General features: G+C 41.4%; 1 protein-coding gene across 1 annotated transcript in view; it reads left to right on the top strand.

The window, feature by feature from the left end:
• camkk1a (calcium/calmodulin-dependent protein kinase kinase 1, alpha a) overlaps window positions 1-24330 on the top strand; it is a 57107-nt gene that overhangs the window by 9585 nt on the left and 23192 nt on the right. The window contains exons 2-4 of the mRNA XM_071521608.1: window positions 10279-10729; window positions 18266-18313; window positions 19653-19706. Coding sequence (XP_071377709.1) covers window positions 10403-10729; window positions 18266-18313; window positions 19653-19706 — 429 coding nt within the window. The 5' untranslated portion in view covers window positions 10279-10402. The remainder of the gene's footprint in view (window positions 1-10278; window positions 10730-18265; window positions 18314-19652; window positions 19707-24330) is intronic.

The raw sequence follows: 24330 nt of genomic DNA, 5'->3' as shown, positions 1-24330 counted from the left end.
CTGACAGTGACCTTTCCCCAAACAAAGAACACAACCTGAGGTCTAGTTTTGTTCCTGACTGGATATCATATTTGTTTTCTGTCTGGTTGAACCACCAAACGCACATTTAGAGACCTGCTCCACGCAGATAAGAGCTCTGAAAACTGTCTTTATTGTGAGCTTAAAAGCTGTGGGAAATAGATTAGCTAGAGGAAAGCGCTGTTCAACCCCTTATGGAATGAGGATATGTAGAAATACAGTTCAGCAATAAGCAACAGTTACGCTTTAACAGAAATCAAATGATGATGGTATGTGAATAACATCAGTAACACCAAGTTAAGAATGAATCCATAGAGGAAATCCCTATATGAAGTCAGATTACTGCCTAACTGCAACGATTGCTTATTTAATACTGTAGTATAACTGGACATAACACAACTAACAGCTGTAATTATGTGTCTAATTATATTCACTGGATCATTAGCCACAGTCAAAGGACATGAACATCATTTTATGAGTCATATTACCTTCTAGACATCTATACTCTATGATCTGCACCAGCCCAGCTTCACAGACACTCCTTTTCCCATGTTCTCTTAGGCCACACACACACACATACACATGCATTTAGGAAAAGAGCCTGGTCTCCTGAAATTTTGTGAAATGAGCACAATGTCTTAAGATGCAGCAACGTGCTCTGTGCACAAAAAGTGAAAGATATATGTTTTCTCACCACAAAAGGATTAGGCTACATGACGGAGGCACATAGAGATAGCATGGTAGATGAGTGTAAATATTTACCTTCAACTCCAACAACCAGTTTTTCTTATTTAACTATGACCAAACCTTTCCCTAACCTTAAACAAACTGTTTTAGTTACCTAACTGTTTTAGTTGCCTAAACCCAACCCTAACCTTAAGCTGAACCTTAACCAAAGTTGTTTACTTGCCTAGACTAAATATCTTACCTTTTCACATGACGAACAGGTGAAAATGGCATGTCCAGTTTGTGATATTGTCACATAATCCAGTTTGTGGTGGAGGCACATAATGTTCACACAATTTGTGTCCACAACACGTAATGTGCGTTTCAGAGTTTGTGCTCATTTCATAAAATGTTGAGACTGTTGGGTTAAAACACCTTTATGCACTACTGATTTTGTATTGAAAATTTACAGATCTGCAATGTTAGACAATTGCCTTAATAAGAACGAGTCATTCATTTCTACAATGGTCTTATTCATTCGTTCATTTTGGCGATGAGAAAGAGTTTTTGTTTCGTTTTTTTATTCCAAAGATTTCAGTACTTATTTCAGTTTACTAAGACATTTTTCCATGCCTAGTTTTAATCTTGGTTATCTAAGCCACACATTGACTCATATCCGAGCCTTATCTGCTCAAGTCTCCCGCTCCAACATAAAGAAATGTAACATGTCTGCTAATAAATTCAATTTAGCACTTGCACTTATATGTTTTTATTGCACTGTCAGGAGTAGTAAACGCCGGACATGTTCTCTGGCTTTTGGTCCCAGCAGACAGCCGGACAGATATTGAGCGAGCAGTGAGACGAGGTTAAGCTGCAGCCAGCGTTAGTCTAAGACCATCAGGACTGATCTGGCACCCTGCCTGCTATCAGGCCAGAGAGGAGGGATCCAGATCACTGGGCTATTGTGCCACTCTGAGGGATTTAGAGGGCACAAAGTATCACTCCATGGGGGACGTAGGGGAAAAGATAGATGGCTTCTCGTTTTCAGCAGCAACAGATTAATCCTGCCTCGTGTGGTATGAGCAGTTGTGGCTCTGCTGAGGACGGGAATAAAGCATCAAAAGCCTCGAATGGGAACTAGATAGAGTTGGATGAATTGACAGTGGATTGGCTGCATGATCTGTCTCCTACTCTTTCTCTCTCTAACCCTCTCAGCCTCTCTCACTATCCGTTTCCTGCCCAGCCCGGGGCTTACCCCTGTCTAAAAATAGATGGTCAACTAGTAGCTCTAGCTGGTCATCCTACTGGACCTTCCTGAGGAGTGTCACAGGGACAGAGGGCAGAGCCACCGCAGAGGTCTGCCCCCGCCTCACCGCGTAGCCACTCCTCCACAAGAAAGTCTGACGCTCCCAACATCTGTCTGTCGTCTGGAGGGGGCGATCCTGGGCCGGGCCGGTCTTGTTAGAGGGTCCTTTGTCAGTGGGACATTTCTGGGATTCTTGGAAGGTCAGCCATGTGGGGATCTCCAGATCGTTTCTCAGTGTGAGTAGAGGAGAAATAATTGGCTCATCCAACTTGCCAGTTTGAACGCTTATATCCCGTGTAATCCTGTACTTATTATTGCCCGAGGCAGCCAGCCTCAGAGAGGGTAGCCCTGGATTTGGCTGGGATTGTCCCAGTGTCTATTTCAGTCCAGGCAGATTGATGGCTGCTCATGGACTCTCTCCGGTGCCTATTCTCTATCACCGGCACAGTGATTGGCTGTACAGGGATACAGGGATGTGTTTAACAAGTTCACGGATAAAGGTAGTTGTTGCGTCTCATTCAGTTGCCAGCTAATGCCGTGGATTGAATTAAAGAATTTCAGGGATTAGTCTGTGACAGGTGAACACAGGAAAGTGTCTTCAACTGGAAAGTACTGCAAATACAGTGTTCATTCCTCCGATTTTTGAAGTTCATTTACAAATAGATGGTTTTGTTGACTGATATGAGCTTCATGCAGTTTGGGTTTCTGTGTCGTCACTTTTAGTTGTCCATCAGCAATATATAGCACTACATCACTGAGGCAGCAGCAGGACATGTAAACCTATAAATACATAGAAATATACATAAATGTTTACTAAGATTCCACCCAAGAACATAATATATTCCTATATTAACACACCTGTATAGCCCTGAAATTTATAAAGACAACTATGAATGTTCTTTTTGAATGCTCAGCAAAGTTTTGTCTGACATCTAGACAGAGAGTTAGACTGAGTCTCAAAATCTTGTTTTCTGTAGAGCAAGTGAAAAAAGTCGGATCACTTCACTTGTATCAAGATAATGCTACTTGATTCAAGACAATTTTTAAGCAAGTTGATTTGCACTGGAAAGCAAGTGAAATTATCTCATCATGAAGTAAAAATATGATTTTAAGACTCAATGCTAGGCTAAAGGTTTTTTATAGCAGCGATGCTTTTAGCAACAACTGCTGCTGCCATTTACCGGTGAGTCATGGCCAATTCAGCTACTGATGTGGTCATTCAGCCTCCTCCATGAATAATGAATAATGTGTCCTGGACATTATATGCATGTATCAACATTTCTAGTGTTGAGAGTTTCCTGTTATTACAGATCATAGCGGATTCCTTCCTCTGTTATCGCTGGAGGCCCCGAGATACTGTATGCTCTCCTCCATACGAATGAGGCTCGCTCAAACATGATTAGGCACAATCACAGCCAGCTGTTCTCTACCACAACAGGAGGAACATGGGGAAGCTAATACGAATGTGCATGTGTGTGAAGGGGGCTGAAAAAGACACCAAGCGTATGTGTGGGTGTATTTGTGTGGGAAGGTGTGTGTGCACACACGCAAGAGCCATGCATTTGTGCGTGTTTCCGAGGCTTAGTCCTCACTGTTTATACAGGGCACATCCAAGCTGTATCTCAAGTCTTTTTGTGTTAAGTCCATCTTCATTTCACTCCTTCCTTTGCTTTCCCTCTCTTGTGTTTTTATGGTTTTACGCTTGCCAGCACCTGGTCAGGCTTGTTTCTACCGTCCGTCAGGAAAAGCCGGCTGACATTCCTGTTGAACTATCTCCCCCTCCCCTCCACTACTCCCCAGTACCTAATGCGATACATCCTCCCTTTGAGCGAGATGAAATGTGACAGAGGAAGGTAACCAAATGGACCTGATCGACCTGTAAGCCTGAGGAGAGTGGCGCTGAAGGAAACAAGTGTCCTATATTTCTGTATTAAAGGAGCTCTGTGTTGTAAACATGATGCTGAGGAGGTTTAGACCAATTTATCAGTTTGATGATATATCGGGCCGATATTGGGCTTTTATTAAATATCGGATATTGGCTAGTGTTATCCACCTCCAGTGTGATAAAGGTTCCTCGCTGGCCACAGCTACATCAACCTGTAATAAAATTGTATTTTCTTTTTAGGAGCTGTCAACCTCCTAAAAGAATTTAATTAGTAGGGGTTTTATGTAGTTTTATTATCATTTGGTATATCATTTGGCATCGTATAAATGCTGTTCCCACCCTGCCAACAATGAAATCTGGGGGGAAGCACTGACTCTTTGTCATGTTTTGCAATTTTAAGATATTGAATACTGGAGGCCGTGTATTGGCTATCAGCCTCAGTGCAAAGATATCGGTGTTGGTATTGGCCTTCAAAAACTCATATCGGTCAAACCCCTCAAATACTGAGGCGTTTGTTCAAATCTGTCCAGATGATAGATCCACAATACACTCTCAATTTGCTGAACAACATGACATACTTTTTATCAAGGGTGTGATGTGTGGATAATAAAGCTGTCCACACCCACTGTGCTCTAGTCAGGGTCTAATAGAGGCGTCACCACCATGGAGCTGGGTTTATTGTTGTAGTCTACTATAATGGTCCTCCTGGGTCTACTGCTCACTTTTGATCGGTGCCCAGACGCCTGTCGGACCCCGCAGTGACCCAGCCACTGGAATGCAGATAGATGGAAGAGTCAGATATATGCACTCTGCCTTGGCATTAGCAGAAGGACCATAAATGTTTCTAGTTTGTTATGATCTGTGAGGCCCAGGAGGGATCAAAGCTCAAAGATCCGGCTCATGCTTTGAACTGCCTGGGAAGGCATAGTCTATTTTGCCTTTCTTTTGATTAGCAGACATTTACCGTGAGTGCAGTTAGATTACTTGGCGGTACATTTCTCAGGTCCGTGTATGGTAGTGATGTGCAGGTCATCATCCATTTCACAGCCGATCCGAATGTACCCGTTCCTTGTGGTCGCATTCATTGAAAGGTCGCCTAATCCGGAGGTGTTTTCATCCTTGATCTTACACAGGAAGACTTTGTGTGAAAGAGAACAAGAAAGCTACATTGCATGTTAGCTTTAGCCTACAGTGTTGGCTTTCTAGATGATCCAGAAAACCTGTTAACCTGCTAAAATCGGGCAACAATCTCTGTAAATGCTGTAAATATTAATGTAATGCTCTATGCTGTCTTCTGTGACTCTTTCCCTGTTCTTACAGTTTGTGGCTCACAGTGTCCATGGGTTAAAATAATGAATGCTAACAACCCATAGGGCATAAATCATCAAAGACATGCACACATTCCATAAAGGACACTGGTCACCTCATCAAAAATATCCTAGAGCTGTGTTTTCTGTGCCATGATCAATGCAAATATGTTGTGCTCAAAGGAAACAGTCAGTTAATAATAGACACAGTGGCCACAGTATGCTGTCCATCAGTGTGCGCTGTGTTCTGCTTCAGGAGCTAACAGCTAGTCAATATCCATCATATCCACACAAGCCTCTGACCACGCAACACAAACAAAAATGATGCAGTTTGGTGGCTTTGAAAAGATTTCTTTACAAAAAAATCAGCTGGGTTAAACATGTCAGTATGCAAATTGTCTTCCAATCAAGTCTTTGCACAACATTTCTATAATCGGCGAACAATGAGATTTGATTGCCTTTGTCCTTGATGTGTTGAACAAGGTGGAGCGCAACACATAAAATAAGAACTCTTTCATTTCACAGTCCATTACATGCTGGGATGACATATAAGACGTATTTTGTGGGAGAAATCACTGCTGGTTCCCATAGAGAAAGAAAGAACCAAGCAATGGTTTTCAACATGGCCTTTGCCTTCCACTCTATTGTAACTACCAGTATACTAGTTCTGTGGATAGAGACTGTATTTTCTCAGAAAACATAATTAATTCACTCCAAGTCTGCAAGGTCACAGGCGTGCGTTTTGACTTGGGTAGCTGAAAGACAGAGTTAGGAGGCTTTCAGCCCTCTGGTGAATATATTGATGCAACGTTGTTCGCTCTGTCAAGGACCTAGGAAGAGATGGAGCAAGAAAACCTCATTCTGCAAAACCAATATAAATGAACATCCACTTGATGAACGATTCTCATTGGTGGCATTATTAAGGCTTGGGTTCCTGAGTTTCTCTGCCTCGTCCGCCAGTAAATAAGGGATTTCATTTTGATTTTGGCCTTGGTCATCTCCGTTTGCTGTCTGCACACAACAGAATAATGGGGGAGACAAATTGAGGCAAGGTTAAGGGTGAAAGTGGTTTTCTAATGGAGCCAAATGGATTCATTTGTTCACCCTAGACACCCCACTCTCCCCTCTTACTGTAATTGGCTCCACTGAATCTGCTTTCCATCTAAACCAGGGGAAAGATGGCATATGATTGAAAACAACACTTCTTATTCAGAAAAGGCTCTCATTTGTTTCTGTTATTAATTTTCTTTTTCTCAATTTGCTTTGCTCTACCTACTAGATGATGAAAGAATAAAACTGCGTAATTGCATGAGCTTGAAAGATAGTTACTGCAGCATCAAGATTACTTGAAGCAAGCAGAAATCTTTAGTATTTCCATTAATAGCAGTTGCAAACCCAAGCTTTCCAGCCAAGTTGCTTCTTCAGCTTGCTCCTTTAGGCTAGCCAGTTGTTTTTTCACCTAGTTTATTACATTTGTAATGAACATAATTATTTTATAATAGGAATTACAGACTTGCTAGTGCCAGTATTATAGAAAAGCCTCAGAAATAGTTGAACTGGGGCTGTGTTGTGGCTATACCAGGATTAGGCCTTTTAGGTCATTAACTACAGAGGTTGCCGATTCCAATATTGCATACTTGGAGTGTGAAGTATGACATTGTACCCAAGCCCTGGAAAAGTTTGTGCTCAATCGGCTGTATACTTAAAGTTGTTGTCCCAGATTTATGCTGATAGAGCCAAGACATCCTGAACTATATTAAATATATTCTGGCAAAAAGGACCAAAAATGGTCTTATATGCTTGAAAAATTCCTGAAGTTCTTCAAGTTCCTGTTCTTATCAAAACCTGATTGATAGATAATTTGGCAGGACCTTTTTTCCTGAAAAAATGCATGCACTTCAAAGCCCCAAATAACTTAGAGGAAGTCTTAGAGCATACTGTGTCACTTCTCACAGTAACCAAAACAAAAGGTAATGAATGACCATTTTAGAACATGGCAGGACTGGATGGTAGACCGCCAGGCTTTGATGTGTTCAAATCTGGCAGATATGAGCGTCCCAGGTGTCTGGCTATTGATTCGTTCAAGCCTGCTATGAATTTGCTGATGCTATTGAGATGAAATCTTCACTACTCGACTTCTCCAGCCCTAAAAAATACACTTTTAAAAACTGACAGACTTCTTATAGAGCCTTGGCTCCAAACTATAAAGAATACATGTCTCCAGTGCCCATTTCACCAAAGAAGTGTTTTCAGCTTCCATTAGAAAGCATCAAGCTTAACAGTTATCCCTCATGGCCCAAAATTTTCATTATTCAGACAGCCTTCAAAAATGAAAGTAAGTTGACCTTACTCGTAAGTCTATCACAATACATCAAAACTCTGTAGCTTCATAACTATGAATACAGAGGGGAGGAGTGTGTTTGAGCTGAAGGCAGAGATGGTCATGGATGTAGTGGAAGATAATGGGGGTGGATGTTTGAAACAAAAACAGAAGAAAATCCAATAAATATGCTGTGCAAAAACATTGAAAAAAAGTAGTTCTCAATGATAAAAATGTGTCTTTACTTGCTGCTCTAGCCAAATGAAAGTCTCAGTACAAGCAACATTAATACCCAGACCACGCAGGCGTTGGTAGCAGGATACTTCTCAGCCTCCCAGTTTTGAGCAACAACAGAAGATGTGACTTGTCAACCGTATACAGTATAACCATATGGAATTGCATGCTGTGATAGTGTGAAAATCTCCTGCCCTCAGCCCCCACACTCCCAGCCTATATATATTGTCATAATCTGCATTACCATGACAGTTGTTTGTGCTTGAATAGCCCACACGCGTTCAGACAAGCTGAGCGGTGCTATTGGGGAGAGAACCAGTTTCATGGCAGAGACACATAATCACCAGTTATGAGCAGAATGATCAAAATGTGACGGCCAGTGTTTTTTCATATGAGTCAGGAGTTAAACAATGCATCTCCCCCGATTGCTATCATTTAACAGTTTTTTCCAGCACTGGGAATTTAATTACTGTTTTTGCTTAGTTTGATGAACCAAAACAACAATCACCTGAACACTGAAGCTAAGCTGTTGGTGCAAATGTGTGTGTGTGTGTGTGTGTGTGTGTGTGTGTGTGTGTATGTGTATGTCAGTCAAAGGTCTCGTCAGTGATGGGGTAGTCATGGGCAACTAGTGGCCGTGCTCCCACAACTGGGAATGAACTGATATGGAGGGGTGGACACATACATCTGATGCTCAGTTCATGACTAGAACACTGCTGATGCCATTTCACTTTATCATTGCATAATGAATAGAGACTTTATGGACATGGTTTTAACGGGTTGTGTTCCACGAAAGACAGAGACACAAATGCACCATTTTGCCACCAGAGTGCTAACATATAGCGTTGCCACTTAGTTATAATTCAATAGGCATGACTGTGTTCCCTCCAACGATGAATGAAAATGGCTTTCCTCTCTGTGGAAGTTCAGTGGCTGCGCTTCATTATTTCTCTTTGTGCGCTTTTGTATGCATCTCCATGTGGCGTGTGTGTATATCTGATGGTGTTTTGTATGTAAATGTCATCTGTACCAGCATGTCAGGCAAAGGTAATTAGACACATTTTTTCTGTGGATATACTCCAGCTGTTATTGAGCCATGACTGTGTAGGATGCGGCATGTGTATGAATTAGATTGAACCCCCCTGGATAAAGTGGAACACTGTGTTATTTCAGAATATCAAGTTCTGCCTTTGACTTCACGGAGGGCTTGTTGTGTCCTGACACATTTCAGGAATAGAATAAGATGGCCCATTTACTGGAAACCTCTTGTCTCATTCTCAGAGAGCTGACTGTGTGTGTAGCCAAGGTTATGGTACTCACACCCATTGTTTCTGTCCGGTCTGTTCCCTGTCATGGCAGATATATATTGACCCAATATATATTTGGGAAAAATACATCCACCTCTAGGCTTCGGATTCCTGCTGTTAAATGGGATGCTGTTTGAGGATTAGGAATTCCGGGTACTTTATTTCCTTTTATCCCTCAGATGACTGGGCTAGACTCACTTTGCATATCTGTGTTCTTCCATCTGTGGAACAATACCTGAACCAGCTGTACTAGCAGGCTTTGATTCTCCCCGTCCATGACAATCTGCCACTGACTTGATTTTCATTAGAGATGAAAGGGGAGAACCACAATAAACAAATCATGGTAAATGTCTGGATCATGTACACACATTTGCACACGCGCACACACACACACACAAACACACACACAATACCTTCAATCTTTTTCTGTGTGTGTGTGTCCACCCACAAGCATTTTTTGTGGGGGATGCAGGGAGCCACGTCCAGAGGCATGGATCATAATTAACCGTGCTGGATCTAGATTATGTTTCATCGTGGGCACATTTATTTCAATTTATGAGCTCATGCCTAGGTAAGCTGACCCCCCAGGCCACTGGAAAACCGACGTCCACACAGAGGGAGAGAAAGAGAGATGACATTTTGTCTCTTTGATTTGTCTGGTTGACTAAACTCGTCATGGTTACCTGCTGCCCTCACAGACGTTCATGTAGTAAGATGTGGCCAGACAAAAATATATAACAGTATGGCAAATAATTTTTAATGCAAGTGCAATAATACGTCTTTCACATTTTATGGTGGAGCAAGATCCAGTTCACAAAATGACATATCTTGAATTAAGTCTGAAATATGAGAAAGCTACAAAGCTTGTTGAATTTTGCAGTACTATTTGGGAGGATTTGTCACACCATCATGCACTTCTAACAGTAGAAACTGTAAGAAAAGTGTTTGGCACTAACAGTGCTGCACTATTGCAGTTGCTCCAGTGGCTGAGGAAGTAAAGATTTATTTTAGTAAATGTATAAATATCCTGATTTAATAATGCTCCAAGAAAGCAAACATTCTCTAATGATCTCTCAAGGTTCTACTTCAATTAAAGCATTCAAATATTTGCTCTTAATTTTTCCCTAAACCCCAATCCAGCATTTCTTTGGAGAGGTATTTGATGCTCATCTTTTCTTTGATTCATCTTTCTTCCTGTAGATGAGCTCACACCTTCTCTCCTCCTGTCTCTCCAGCTCCGGTGAGGCCCTGAACACAGCTACCTCAGGCTGGCCCGGCTCACGTTGATGCTGGTGGGCCGCGCTCCCCGCTATCCTCCCCTCCGCCTCTTCCTACACCGCTCCCTTCTCTCCACCCGCCATGGCGATGAGCATTGACCCTGGCTGCGGGAGGCCGGACCCCGACTCCGACGAACAAATCGGCAGTCTCACGGACATCATGGCTGCCGTGACGACGAGCGAGTCGGGCGGTTCGGCGACCAACGGCGTGAGGAACGGGGCGCAGCATGACGGGGCTCAGGCCAAGAGGACCTACCCGTCGCGGCTTCACCTGTCTGGGAGGAAGATGTCGCTGCAGGAGAGGGGAACTTACCTGTCGGGACCAGGAGGAGGCTACACCCACATCTCCCCCCGCGTGGCCCGCAGGCCCACTGTGGAGTCCAAACGTGTATCAATATCAGACACTCAGGTGAGGCTTTCATTTGATATAATAGTGAGAGGAATGACAGTAGTGTGTGTGTGTTTTTTAAAGCAGTATATTTATTTAAATCAATCATCCTTGAAGTTTTCATATAAACAAATGATATAACTCAATAGTGTTGATATAACACTGATGATTTCACCTATATCTACGTATATCCACCTATATATTTACTGTTCTAAATACCCAATGTTTGGTACGTTTTGGCTGGGAAAAATCCTCTGGCACAGAGGAAGTGATGTGTTTAACGTTTCCAGTTTGTTTAGAATAAACAGAGGAAGAACTGGGTAGTTAGCATGAGCAGTGATAGCCACCATGGCTGAACAGACAAAGAAAAGAGTGCCACCTACAGAAGCTACATCAACAGAAAATCCAAGGAAAAAGACATCACAGTACTACACACACTGCACTGTTTGATTGTTGTTCTCTGGGAAGTGCAGTGCAGCAACACTATAGCAATGACCGCTTAAGATCACTAATGTCACTGAAATCAAACAGCGCGAATCTCACGGATCACGGATTCAAATTTTCTCCAACCCTCCTAAAATTCCCTCCAGAGCCTAAATCATGTCATGGGAACCTTCTGATTTGCAATTGCCGACATAAATTTCTGCCGTTGGGTGTGACAGGTGGTGCCATAGCAGGGAGCAAAACACAAACTGAGAGATAGCAGCTCCATTGTGCTTATGAAAGCAGTTGTTATAACCACCATACACAAAGCAAATAGCCCATTTTGGCTATTTATAGAATTTTAATTTCAACTAAGCAAGTATCGACAAAGGAAAAAATGCAGGGGAGGACAGTGGAGAACATGAGAAGAAAAGGCAAAGAGTGAGGAGGTGTGTAAAATAATCAGCACTTGGAGCACACATCACATGAACACATTGTCCACGTTTGAATGCTTCTCCCATGCCTCTGTGTCTGAGCTGAGATGGGTATCGTACTCCTAACCACAGGTGTAGGGACGGCGTTTGCACCAAAGGTTATTGTGTTCTGATCCAGGCTTTGCAGAGCAGCTTTCTGACTATTTCATCAGGCAGATATTAAATGCTTTCTGGCGCGGCATTGTGTCGCTGGACACGCCATAATGGGAGTGGAGGATGGGGGTGGGGGGCAGTAAATGAATTGGCACGGTAAACCCTCGGTGCATTTGTGTGCGTCTCTGCATTTGTACTTGTGTGCCCCCACGTGTTCATGTCTGTATGATAGATACTGCTGCCACTGATATTTAATACATAGTACAATTTCTGTGGCGGGCAACAAAATGATGTGATATTGAAATCAGTTAAGAGCACTCCTTTAAACTCCTTTTTGTCCATACAACAAGATGTTTTATGTGTATGATACTGACACATAATGTTTGGAATCAACATTTGTTAAGATAATTCTAAATTCTGCTTGGAGTGTGTTGTGTTTGTGCACATATGCTGCTCTTCATTTGCTAAAGTTTTCCTTGTGCATTTTGCACTCTGTGGTTTCAGATTCAGGTCACTGATGCGCTCTGTTATGTGACACATTATAACTGAATTGCACAGCCACATTTCATCTGCAAGCCTGGTAAAGGTAAAGTCTTTCCTTTTGCTGGCTGTTCTACTGGAAACTTCCAGTCTTGTAGAATCGGTGCATCATTTTGACTTGCTTGCCAGCGTACCTCTGTGTGGAATTGAGAATGGTGTCATGGCAAGACACTCTGGTTTTTCTTTACATGCAATAAAGAAGTGCCCAGTGTCGAACCTCTCTTGAAACTATCTGCCTTCAGCAACAACTTTCCTAGGTTTCAGGGGGTAATGGCTCTGGGCTACTGGGACTTGTATTCTCACTAACTGCAGATGCAATTGGCCAGGCCAGAGTGAACTGACAACCCAGACTGATAGACAGACCCAATCAAAATTTGTGGTGGACCGGATCTAGCCTGCAGGCTTTTAGTTTGATGCATGTGATGTGAAGAATGTTCAGCGGTACACACATTCTCATATTAAGCTTGCGTTTTACAAATTACAAACTTTGCATGGAAATGCCCCTGCTATTCCATGAATATGAAAAGCCACTTGAGCTTTCTTGGTTCCTTAAGTGATGATTTTCTGCATTTGCATATGCTTATCAGATTCTGAATAATATTAAGCACTCTTTACTTCTAGTTAAACAATCATGGACAGAAACCTAAAACTGTTCCTGCTGAGGCAATTGTAGTCTATAATATATGTGCTAGCCTAGGGCTGGGCGATATGGTTGAAATCAATATCACGATAATCATAAGGATTTTTCTGGATATCAATATATATCACGATATGGTTCATGTATGCAAAATCATGTTAAATAATCAAATTAATGTTCATCTCATTGGACCGAATGGTAATGTTAGGTGTGATGTCAAACAAAACAGAAATATTCAAATAATATTCCTACGATACCTCATTTTTATCAGAGTTTTTAAGTAAAATTTGCTTGTCATCATCAATTTAGACAGCAGAAATGTGTGTCATGATATTAAAATATCTTCATATCATCACAATATGATGGTTATCATGTGGCTGTGGGTGAATTTTGAATCTCCATTTTCCCCTGACTTTTTCCACTTCACAGTGAACATTAAGAATTCATGACATCTGCCAGGATGTGGAACCCCTCTGAATTTTAGACTGCTGTTACTGACTTGCGGACCTGTCACTGTATCCATTCCTATCTGAAAATGGAGTTGCAGCTTTCTCACTGAACCATAGATAGGACTCATGTTGCTTGTATTTCCCCACTCTTACCGGGGATACAGTTTGACACACTGGAGGGAGAGCAACATTTCCTGCTTGCACAGCCAGCAGTTCTGACTGACATGTTAAGACCAGGGAGGAATACAAATCGAGGAATGATCGGTGAGGGCACTTTTTAGTTATAGCTGACAGGGGTTTTTGTCTCTCTTTGGGGAATTTCAGTTTGTCCTCCTCCACAGTCTGGGCAGGTAAACAGAGGCATCACAAACTGGGGTCCACAGAGGGAGTTCCAGGGGGGGCTAGTATCTAAAGTGTGGTTTTGTGGATTTGGCGGTCCTTGATATGAAAAAAGTTTGGGAACCCCCTTGCTCTATGTTGCAGGAAACTAGTCCTTGGGTTCTCACTCTCTCTTATTTTCTCATCCCCTTTTGTTGTTTTAATTCACTCTATCTTGCACTCACCCCCTCAATACATTTCTCTCTCTGTGGGAAGTGGGATGAGCATTAAGCCATAGTAATTTCTCTGTGTCCTGTTTTAATCTGAGGATTAACTGTAATCTGCAGAAAACCACCACAAACAAATGGTTAAACATACAATATAACGCTTATATGCCCTCCTCAACCCTAAACATAATGTTTCGGACTCGAAACAGGATAGTGTCAAGTTTATTTGTGAAGCCCTTAATCACAGTTACCGCCTCAAAGGGCTTCACATGAAACAACAAATGAAAACGAGACCCCCTGTAGCACCCAATAATGTAATAATTTCCTGAAAATGTAATAACACCTGAAAATGTAATAAAATTTGCACTTAACTTGATTGAAAATGTAATAAAACCCAATAATGTAGTAACTTGACCAATAATGTAATAAAATGTCCTGACTGATATTGTAATAACATTTTACCGATAATGTAATACCTTTCGATATAATAAAACCCAATAATGTAATAACTTGACCAATAATGTAATAAAATGTCCTGACTGATATTGTAATAATTGTAGTAATTTTCAGTCCAGAGTTCTATGAATTTCTTTATTTGAAGAATTTAAGAATGTTATATACATTGGATTTCAAATGAAAGAATGACTATTAGGTTAAAGTGCAGACTTTGAGCACATGGGCAGAAACTCAGGGACATGCAGCTACATCCTGGTCTTATTGAGTGGGTGATGGACTTCCTCCTTGGGAGACCATTCCAGGTCAGATAAGCTTCTGAGCAGCACTGGGGAGCCCAGGTAACTGTTCCCTAAACCTTCCTCTTCACTCTCTATACCACGGATTTCCAACAAAACACTGCCTCATGAAAACAACCACAATCCAACAAAACAACTTTCGGTAACATCCATTTGAAGCGGGTATACATAAGCATTCATAACACCTACATACGCACTCCATGACACCTGACATAAACATACATAACCAGTCATAAATGTTTGTTCCACCTGGTCATAAAGGGTTATTATGTCACTTTCAATGTCAAATTGACATCATCCTCTATGTCAAGTGACATAGTGGTCAGTTGACATATACTGTCATACTGATATGTTATGACACTCAAATCTTCTGATGGTGTCTAATCTAAGATCCACTCTGGTCTAATGGATGATCCTTGCACAACGACCAATCAGCATGGGTATGGGCGGGTTCATTTCCCATTGATAGGGATTTTAGTTTAATGCATCTTTGCCTGATAACAACGTACCACTTGCCATCTGTTGTAAATTTCAAATTCTACATAAAGCCTAGAGTTTACATTTCCAAACATGAAATATAAAAATAAACATAAAAATGTTATTACAATATCAGTCAGGACATTTTATTATTACATTATTGGTCAAGTTATTACATTATTGGGTTTTATTATATTGAAAGGTATTACATTATCGATAAAATGTTATTACAATATCAGTCAGGACATTTTTATTATATTATTGGTCAAGTTATTACATTATTGGGTTTTATTACATTTTCGATCAAGTTAAGTGCAAATTTTATTAAATTTTCAGGCGTTATTACATTTTCAGGAAATTATTACATTATTGGGTGCTACACCCCCCCCAAACTTAGACCTTCAATGAGAACAAGGAAAAACGCACAAAAACCTCAGTAGGAAAAAAAGGAATAAATCTTGGGAAGGGCTTCACAGAGAGGGATCCCCCCTTCCAGGACGGCCAGGTCTGCAATGGGTACCTAGATTGGGCAAACAAAGATAAAATATTGTTAACAAAATGGACCATAAATAAAATACACAGAAAAAGAGTGCTTGGGTGAGCGTCCAGATCTGGCGCCAACCCAGAGGAGGGAGGAAGAATTGTGGATCCCAAAGCACACTGATACTGCGCAGTCGTAGCCACAACCTGAAATGATAGGAAATAGGAGACGCACCCATACACACGGCAGGCAATCTCAGTCGCTTATTCCCACTGGTCCAGTAACCAACAGAAAGTTTAAGCGTATTCATCTTTTGACTTTGGATAAGCACACGTCTAAGTTTGGAACTGGGAGCGGTCATTGGGTTTAACGGGTATATATCATTGAGTGTCGTCAGCATAGCAACAAAAATGAATGCCACATTTACAGATGATTTCACCAAGAGGTAGCATGTACATAGATAATAACAACAGGCCCAGAACTGAGCCTTGTAATGTGGACTTTGGTGTACCACAATACTCTAATACATGAACCAACATGACATGAAAACTGACCTAAATCATGACCATAAATCAGTCATGAATGCGGCCTGTAGCTATTATAAAGCTTGCATTTAGGAGTTATTCGTAGGTTAACACAGGCTTCAAGTATTATTAGCCATTTGCTCCTTTCCATCTCTCGTTTGGAAAATTCGTTTTTTTCTTTACTTAAAAGGCACATAAATTAAGCTGACAAAGCCTTGTACATTGCCTGCTTACTAATGGAAAAAAACAAGGACTAAGTGCTCAGTAGGAGCATCTGTCATGCCTAATTAATTGTATCTTAAATACTCTTAAACACAAGCTCCCTCCCCCTTACCTTCAAAGACATTGATTTTGAATGGCAAAGTGAACATGATCTATTTGCCTTGCATTGATGCTGATCAATTGTTGAAGTAATGAATATTGGAGAGCAATGGAGCGATGTAGAGATTTTGACAAAGGAGAGATAGACTGGAGGACAAAGTGACTGCACAGCAGTTTTGGAGGGTGAGAAAGGGAGACGGAGAGAGGAGAGATGGGTGTGTCATGCCGAGGAAAGACGGTGGGACTGCGCTGCCGAAGTGGTAGGGACGAAGCAACAGTCTGATGTGACAATCTGATCAATGAAGCCCTCTAGAGATATATTGAGACCTAGTGAAGCATTTATGAGTTCGATTGTGTGTTTGTTATGTGTGTGTGCGTGCACACTCCCGTGTGGCTGATGTATTTAAGGCTTCCTGCATGGCCCTCCTTATCCATCAGCCCTGACAGAGTATTAACTGCAGTGCAGAGCTCACTGAGCATGTGCCAGCTGACTGGACCCAGTGGAAGTTCTCACAATATCCAGTCTCAGACAATCCCTCCTCCTGTTCTTTTCTTTGAGTTCTCCTCATTTGCCTTTCTCTTTATCCCCTACTGCTCTATTTTTGCTTCTCTTTATCTCTCTTCAGCCAATCAAAGCAATCCTTTCCTCAGTTGCGGTTGTACTGCTGCAATAGTGTTTCATCTACCAAAGCCCAGTCTTCTTCTGCTCTTTCTATCTCTTGCCCTCTATCATAATTCCTGCCTACCACACACCCCCATACCGTACAGTGCACAACCCTCCAAGGCACTATTTTCAGATCTCCTGCGGTACCGAAACTAATGTACGAGCAATATTGACAGCGCGTTATGTAACCTACTATATCATGCCACATCTTCTGCAATAGCGCGCCTGGTGGCCAATGCAGTCGTGCCCTATACCCTCTGATGGGTGCCTTGCCCTCATTCGCACCACAGTAGCGATGCGAGCCTCTTTTGTTACTGTGCTCTACCTCCTCTCATCCTGTAAACACTTTTCCAGTAGCGAGCCTCAGGCACTGGCCTGGCTCACACTACTAAGCCATAGCTCTCCCACTGTAATGAGGGAACCACTTACACAATCCATTTTCTCTCTCCCTCTCTCCATCTGATTCTCTCTGTCTGTCTCTCTCTCTCTCTTTCTCTATCATGCACACAGACATGCAGACATTCTTTCATTTCTTGCACATCTCACATTTCTCTCCATTTCTTTCCATTTCTTTCTGTCTCTGATAAAAGAGCTTGCAACACTGTACAGTTTCTGCTCATTCACTTTTGCCCCCCCCCATTGTAAAATTCACCCCACCCGCCTGCCCCCCCATTATTCTCTCTCTCACTCTCTCTCTCTCTCTCTCTCTCTCTCTCTCTCTCTCTCTCTCTCTCTCTCTCTCTCTCTCTCTCTCTCTCTCTCTCTCTCTCTCTCTCTCTCTCTCCATCTCTCCATCTCTCCATCTCTCTCCTGCTGGGGTCTGCTCTCCTCTGCCTTGCCCCCGGCTGGCTCTGTTCTGTAGCAGTGGTTGCTATGGAACTGCAAATCAGCCATTTAAACAGTAGCACTCTAATGGATTTGAAGACAGTAAACAGAAACTACCGACGGCATCGTTACCTACATCTCAGAAATAAATGACTTACAATACACACACATACACACACATACAGAGGGAACATTTTGTTCTTGTAAACAAGGCAGTGTATTTTCTATCAATCTCCAGTGGTTTTGTTTGTCTGATGATGGTGATAATGGTGTTTATGATAGTGATGATGTTTTAGTTACAAATGTCCCCCCCTTCTCTCTTCCCCTCACAGGACTGTATCCAGTTGAACCAGTATAAGCTGAAGAGTGAGATTGGAAAGGTGAGGAGTTTTCTACCACTGTCTCATCGCCTCTGTACCATTTCAAGTGCATTGGGAAAAACAACAGTGGTTTGACCTGTTTAAAGGGATACACCAAGTTTTTGGGGAGACTGGCTCTTCTGTCAGCTTAGCTGTTAAGTGATACATACGTGAACATAGACACTAAAATCATCCATGTGTCCACAGTAGATCATTCGCTCCAGTGCTCCATGCTACCATTGTGTTGAGTGATAGTAGGTAACTAGCATTATCCAATGTAAGAAGACTGATATTTTAGTAATAAAAAGTTGTTAGTGTTTATTATGTGGCCTGTAGATTCATACATTTTACAAATAAAATAAAACAAATAAAACTCAGTATGGCCTGGAAACAGGGAAAGTAGTCCAGGGTAGTTCAAAACAGAAACATAAAACTGCCAGACTTGCCAGACATATAATTTAATATTACTTATCCCTTAGCTTTAGATCTGCTACCAGTTCTCATTTTCTCGCTTTTGAAATAATGCTAGTCACCTACTATGACTCAACATATTGTATGCTAAAGTGTTAGCATGGAGCATATAGCTGGAACAATCTACCAGGGACACATGGATGATTTTGGTGTTTTTGTTCTCATCATTTAGCAGGTAGGTTGACCAACAGAATGATCTCCCAAAAACTTGATGTATTCCATTAAAGTGACATTTGACTTTGCTGTGACATTTGTAACATGTTGCTACATTCATAAATCTTTGAGATCTCATGTCTGTGTATGTTGTTATGTGTTTTGACTAAGGCCCACTGATGGACTTTTGTCTGTCCTGTTATGTATACTGTGTGGGCACTCATCAGCTTGATAATTATATGAGACAAATTTCATCTAAGGACAAATAAAACTTCAATCATTCATGAACAGTCAGCTGACAGTTTTGGCTGTCCAGGATATCTGTATTACTCAACATCATGTATTTAACAGATGTGTGTGTTTTTGTCAGCGTTTGGAGTCATTTTGCTTGCTTGCTCTTATCAAAGAACAGAGTCAGGAATAAAAGTGAATATTGGTGGTAAACACATCCAGGGGCAGTGTGTGTGGGAGAAGCCATTCTGTGCTGCCAAATAAAAATAATGAAATAAAAAAAAGTCCACAATGATGCTGTCTTCATAACCTTCAGTATGGTGCTGCAGTCTGTCTTCAAAGTGATACTTCAGTGAAGTTTGAAGAATCACTGAGACCTCTTTGTGTTCATGTCCTAACCAATTTCGTGGATAAACCACTTTGATCTGGAGTTGAACCACACAATGACAAAGCCATCATCGAATCATGTTTAATACCAGGTACTGTTTATGTTTTTGTACTGTAGGGCTCCTACGGTGTGGTCAAACTTGCCTACAATGAGGACGACGACAAACATTATGTAAGTCACAGCAGCAGTTTTGCATTTCAGCAATTCAGTGTTTTATTCTGATTAATAAATGATATGTTGCCTCAATCAATACGGTCATTACTGTGTTTTGAATTGTCATCAAGCCCCTCCGCCTCCGTTGTCTCGATAGGAGAGCGTTACAGAATCACACCGGTGCTGCAGAGTTTTTTTCCACCCATCTCCAGTCCCTAGCTGTGACTTTTCATAAAGTCAAGTACCATCCATTGCCTTGGAAGAAATGTGGAATTTAAATTGGCTTCCAATGCCTCTAAAGTGCATCTAAAACACTCTCCCTAGACTTCATTTTTTCATCTATCTATCTTTATAACAATGCTATTGCTCATGCATCAAGTGCCCCTTTTGAGGTTGTTTCGTGGGAAAAGACTTTGGATATAAGCCAAAATACTGAGAAGACGCCAGTTATAGCATTTCCATCACAATGATTTGTTCATGTAAAAGCTAGGTAACCTCAGCCCCTCCAAATGTAAGCCTTTTCTTTTTCGCTAACAATAAATAAGCTACCGTGTTGTACAGTAACAACAATGAAAGTGTTTGGATTACTCATGCAGACACAATCCGCCAACTCCGGTGGTGTACTTTTGAACTGGAGCCAGGAGCGCAGAGGTAAACACAGCCCTGTTTTAAAATGCTGACGTGTAAATGGGCTGATATGGTAAACAGCAGCAGTTTACGTAAGGACACAGGCAAGCATAATGAGATGAGGGAAAAAATATTATAACAAGGGCATGCTTATTTAAAGTTTCTGTTTCACAGTCTGCATGGCCGGCCTGGAAAACATAATGAGATACAGCTATGAACAATGCAGACCTGCAGAGCCGCTCAGAGATAAAACATAGCATGAGAAAATCCAGGTGTAAATGAACCCTGTGTGGTACTCACTGACCCCCTTCCTCCCTTTGTTAGAGTCCATTACCCGTTTTCAGGCGGGTGGAATGGAAAGTCTTGTGGATGAAAATATTAATGATCCAACTCAAGTGTCTTTTCTCCTCAACCTTCCCTTTCTGCTTGTTTGTCTGTGTATGAGCTGAAATGTGCGACAGTGTGCTCTTATATGAAATGCTTATTATTGACATTGATGGAAAATGTTCCCTAATTCTGTCACTGTCGGGAATACGGCCCCTAACTGCAGGGAAAGATTGCATGCTTGTGCGGCCTGGCTCAAAAGACAGACGCACCTGAAAATAAGAAAGACAGGAATCAGGAGAGAAGGAGAGAGGCGGTGAAGGTGCAGGAGATGGAAGGGTGATTCTATTTCCTGGCAATGGAAGTTGATTTCACGCAGTATTGATTGTATTTGCGCGTCCGCAGCATGAACCCATGCATTCACACAGGGCAGCACACACACACACACACACACACACACACACACACACACACACACACACACATACACTCACAGCAAAGATGATCTTAAAACAAGAAGCACAGGCCCCTTTAGGCTCTAGTGGTTAGTTTTACTGGGTTCTTACAGGCCATGGGAGTCCTTGATAGTTTGTGGATTTGAGAATAATAAAATATGACTGTAAAAGATTTTGAAAACGAATGGATGGCCTTTAAAGTACTTTTAATTCTTATTCAAATATAGCACCCAAATTTATCAATATGCCTCAGCTCTCTGGATGTCTCTCTGTCTTAGGATCAACACTTCACATCATGAGGAAAACCCAATGACTTGCCTTGAAGAAGGTCTCCGACCGAAAGCTTGCATATTATAAAGATTCTTGCACAGATTTGAGTGTGCGGATGCTTTTTTCATTCAGTTTGAAAACCCAATGACTGAAATTTGCTTTGATATAGCAGCAGTTAGCTTGACTTGACAGAATAATGAGTAAAAAATTAGTAAAAGAAATTAGACTTATATTGATATCTAATTTTAAAAGCTTGATTCCATGGATTTCACCAAACAAAACCTTGAAAGACATTGAAAAGTCCTTTAATTTAATGTCCAAGAGAGTGTTTTAGTTTCCAGTGCATAAACAAGTAGCATCTCAGCAGATTACTGCAACTCTCTACGTTGTGCCTGTTTGCTGCTGCACCCTGTGTTGTAATTACCATACTCTCAATTTGATTGGCAGGCATCCAGTTGTGTTGATGCTGTTTAGCAGCCTTAGGGGGCTAAAGTAAGTCTAATTTGTGCAGAATTCACTCGGCTCAATCCAAAATCACTGGAGCATGGAATTTAAAGAGCTAATTATTAGCAGAGATTTGCTCTCAGAAGCAGGAGCTGAATCTTTTCTTCTCTTTCATTTGCTTAATGACCGGCTGGCTCTCCAAGTCACTTCCAGGAGGTGGCTGGAGAGGCTGAACCGAGGCACACACACACATACACACACACACACACACACACACACACACAAACAGCAGTGAGGCTGAGAGGGTGTGTGTGTAGAAGCAATATTCTGTGGCTTCATACAATATTCTCTAGCATTATTGGCACTCTTTGTATTGGTGAAACAGACACTGTTTGGCAATAAAGAAAATATACTGTAGATATAAACAAAATGTAATGAGCAATATTCATTGTGCAGGCAATGTAGGAAATCATTTTATTTAGTTCATTCCAAGGCACGATGACATTTATTTTAAATCCACTTTTTTTTTGGGGGGGGGGGGGATTTAAGTGGCTCCAAGCAGATGATACAGGCCAATAAATTGCATTTGCTCTCAAAACAGCCCAAAATATTTGTCCTGATTCTTTCTGTAAACACTCAGTGAAGGTTAGCTCACTCAACCTGTACTCCTGGGGCACAACATTTAGATTTTCATCTCTTAGCAAGCTAGAGGTGCAGTGCTGGGGTTACATATTCAAGGTGATGCTTTCACAGTGTTCTTAGTCTTTACAGGTTAGACTGCTGGCAAATTCAAAAAAGGCACAATGACGTCAACAGCTTACAGTTACAATATGGTGCTACAATCTGGCAAATTAAAGTCATATGTGATAATTTTTTATTCCTCCTACAAAATACAGTTGCTGTCGTTGAGCATTTGGCTACCATTCACCAACATCACATTAACTGAGCTCGCATTGCCATTAAATTGTATCTTTAAAAGATTGTTTTCGTCAATTATTGCTGCCCGTTATTGCAAAGCTAATGAAAGTCATCCCAAGGTTCTTGTTTGTTAAATTTCATTTACTCTAAGTATAACTGCTATGACCCATCTGGATAATAAGACTCATAGTGTATTTTAGATGTTAAGCCTTTGCTGGACTTCCCTTGAACTCCAGTAAAGGCTCCGAACAAAGTATGGATTATATGTCTTACTAATGAAGTGTTAACTCTGAGGGAGAAAAGTGGAGAAAAGGAGAAAAATACCCATATGCCATCACCTTGTTTCTACTGGGTATAAAGCTGCACATGCATGCTTTGTTGCAAGGTTCTGTAGTTTCCCCCCTTGTAAGTACAATAACACAAAGCCAGAGGAAATCTTACAAAATAAAACATCTCTTTCTTGATGTACAGTGGCAGTACAGTTATAATTTTATAGTTTAGCTCCATATATTCCTGTATAGTCAGCACTGTAAAGGAATAAATAATAGCCAAACCTGATCAATACTAAAAAAGATAGATTGGTAGATAGATAGATTTTTATTAATGTGTTACAAGACACAGAGGCATTGCTTTCCACCAAACAAACAAGAACCAGAAACAAATAATAATCAAAACATACAAATCAAAGTCATACATTCAAATAAACAGCTTCTCCATTCTCAGTTTCCATGCTTTCCCAATGAAACTGGCCATGCTAAAAACTTCCTCTCTGAATAACCATTTCAACTTAACCTCATCTCCTAACCAGAGCAACTCAGGCTTCTTGTTTTGCATTTTCTCAAATAAAAGTAGTCTTAGTTCCTCATATAACGTACAATGAAACAAAAAATGAAATTCATCTTCGACAACACCCAGTTCACATACAGTACAAAGTCTCTCCTCCTCATCAATAGAATTGCACCTGCCCACCTCAGTTGCCAGAAGGAGGGTACCAGTTTTCAACTGGGCACCATTAGTAATCTAGAGGGGTCATGGTTAAACCCAAATTGAAATTTACCAAGCAACAAATGAATGTAGGGAGACGAGCTTTGCATTGAGAGATGCCTCAACCCCCACCATATCCACCCACCTACAAGCACACACACACCCACAGGCGGGGGACCATGGAAACAGGGACTAGGATCACGGGCATACACACCGGGAGGTCCGGCTCTCTCATCAGACCTGGTTTCTGCACTGTCACAGCCACATTGACCAATGTTTTCAAAAGAAACCATTGTGTTGTACATCACTGAAATATTAGAAGATGAAGCAGCTCCACCTTTCCATGCATTAATACTCAAGTCAAGTCATGTTGACATAGCTGGCAGCGGAGTATTTTAGAGACAGCAGTTTCCAACCTGCAGCGTTCCACTGGCCGACATGCGATAAATACTAATTACTTTCTCTCGCCTCCGTTTGACAAACCGATTCTTTTCAACTAGTCACCATTACAACTTTGAGTTTCCTCCCTTGCACACACACACACACACACACACACACACACACACACACACACACAGAGCAGCCGTCCTTGAGAAGATGATAGATGCCCTTTTTCCGTG

Source organism: Centroberyx affinis, unplaced genomic scaffold, assembly GCF_046629955.1.
Source record: "Centroberyx affinis isolate AG114_WGS23_722 - 3 ecotype Tasmania unplaced genomic scaffold, CSIRO-AGI_Caff_v1 ptg000900l_1, whole genome shotgun sequence".
NCBI classification, from domain to species: Eukaryota; Metazoa; Chordata; class Actinopteri; order Beryciformes; family Berycidae; genus Centroberyx; species Centroberyx affinis.
The sequence above is the reverse complement of the archived record's forward strand: the minus strand, read 5'-3'. Positions and strand labels throughout refer to the sequence as shown.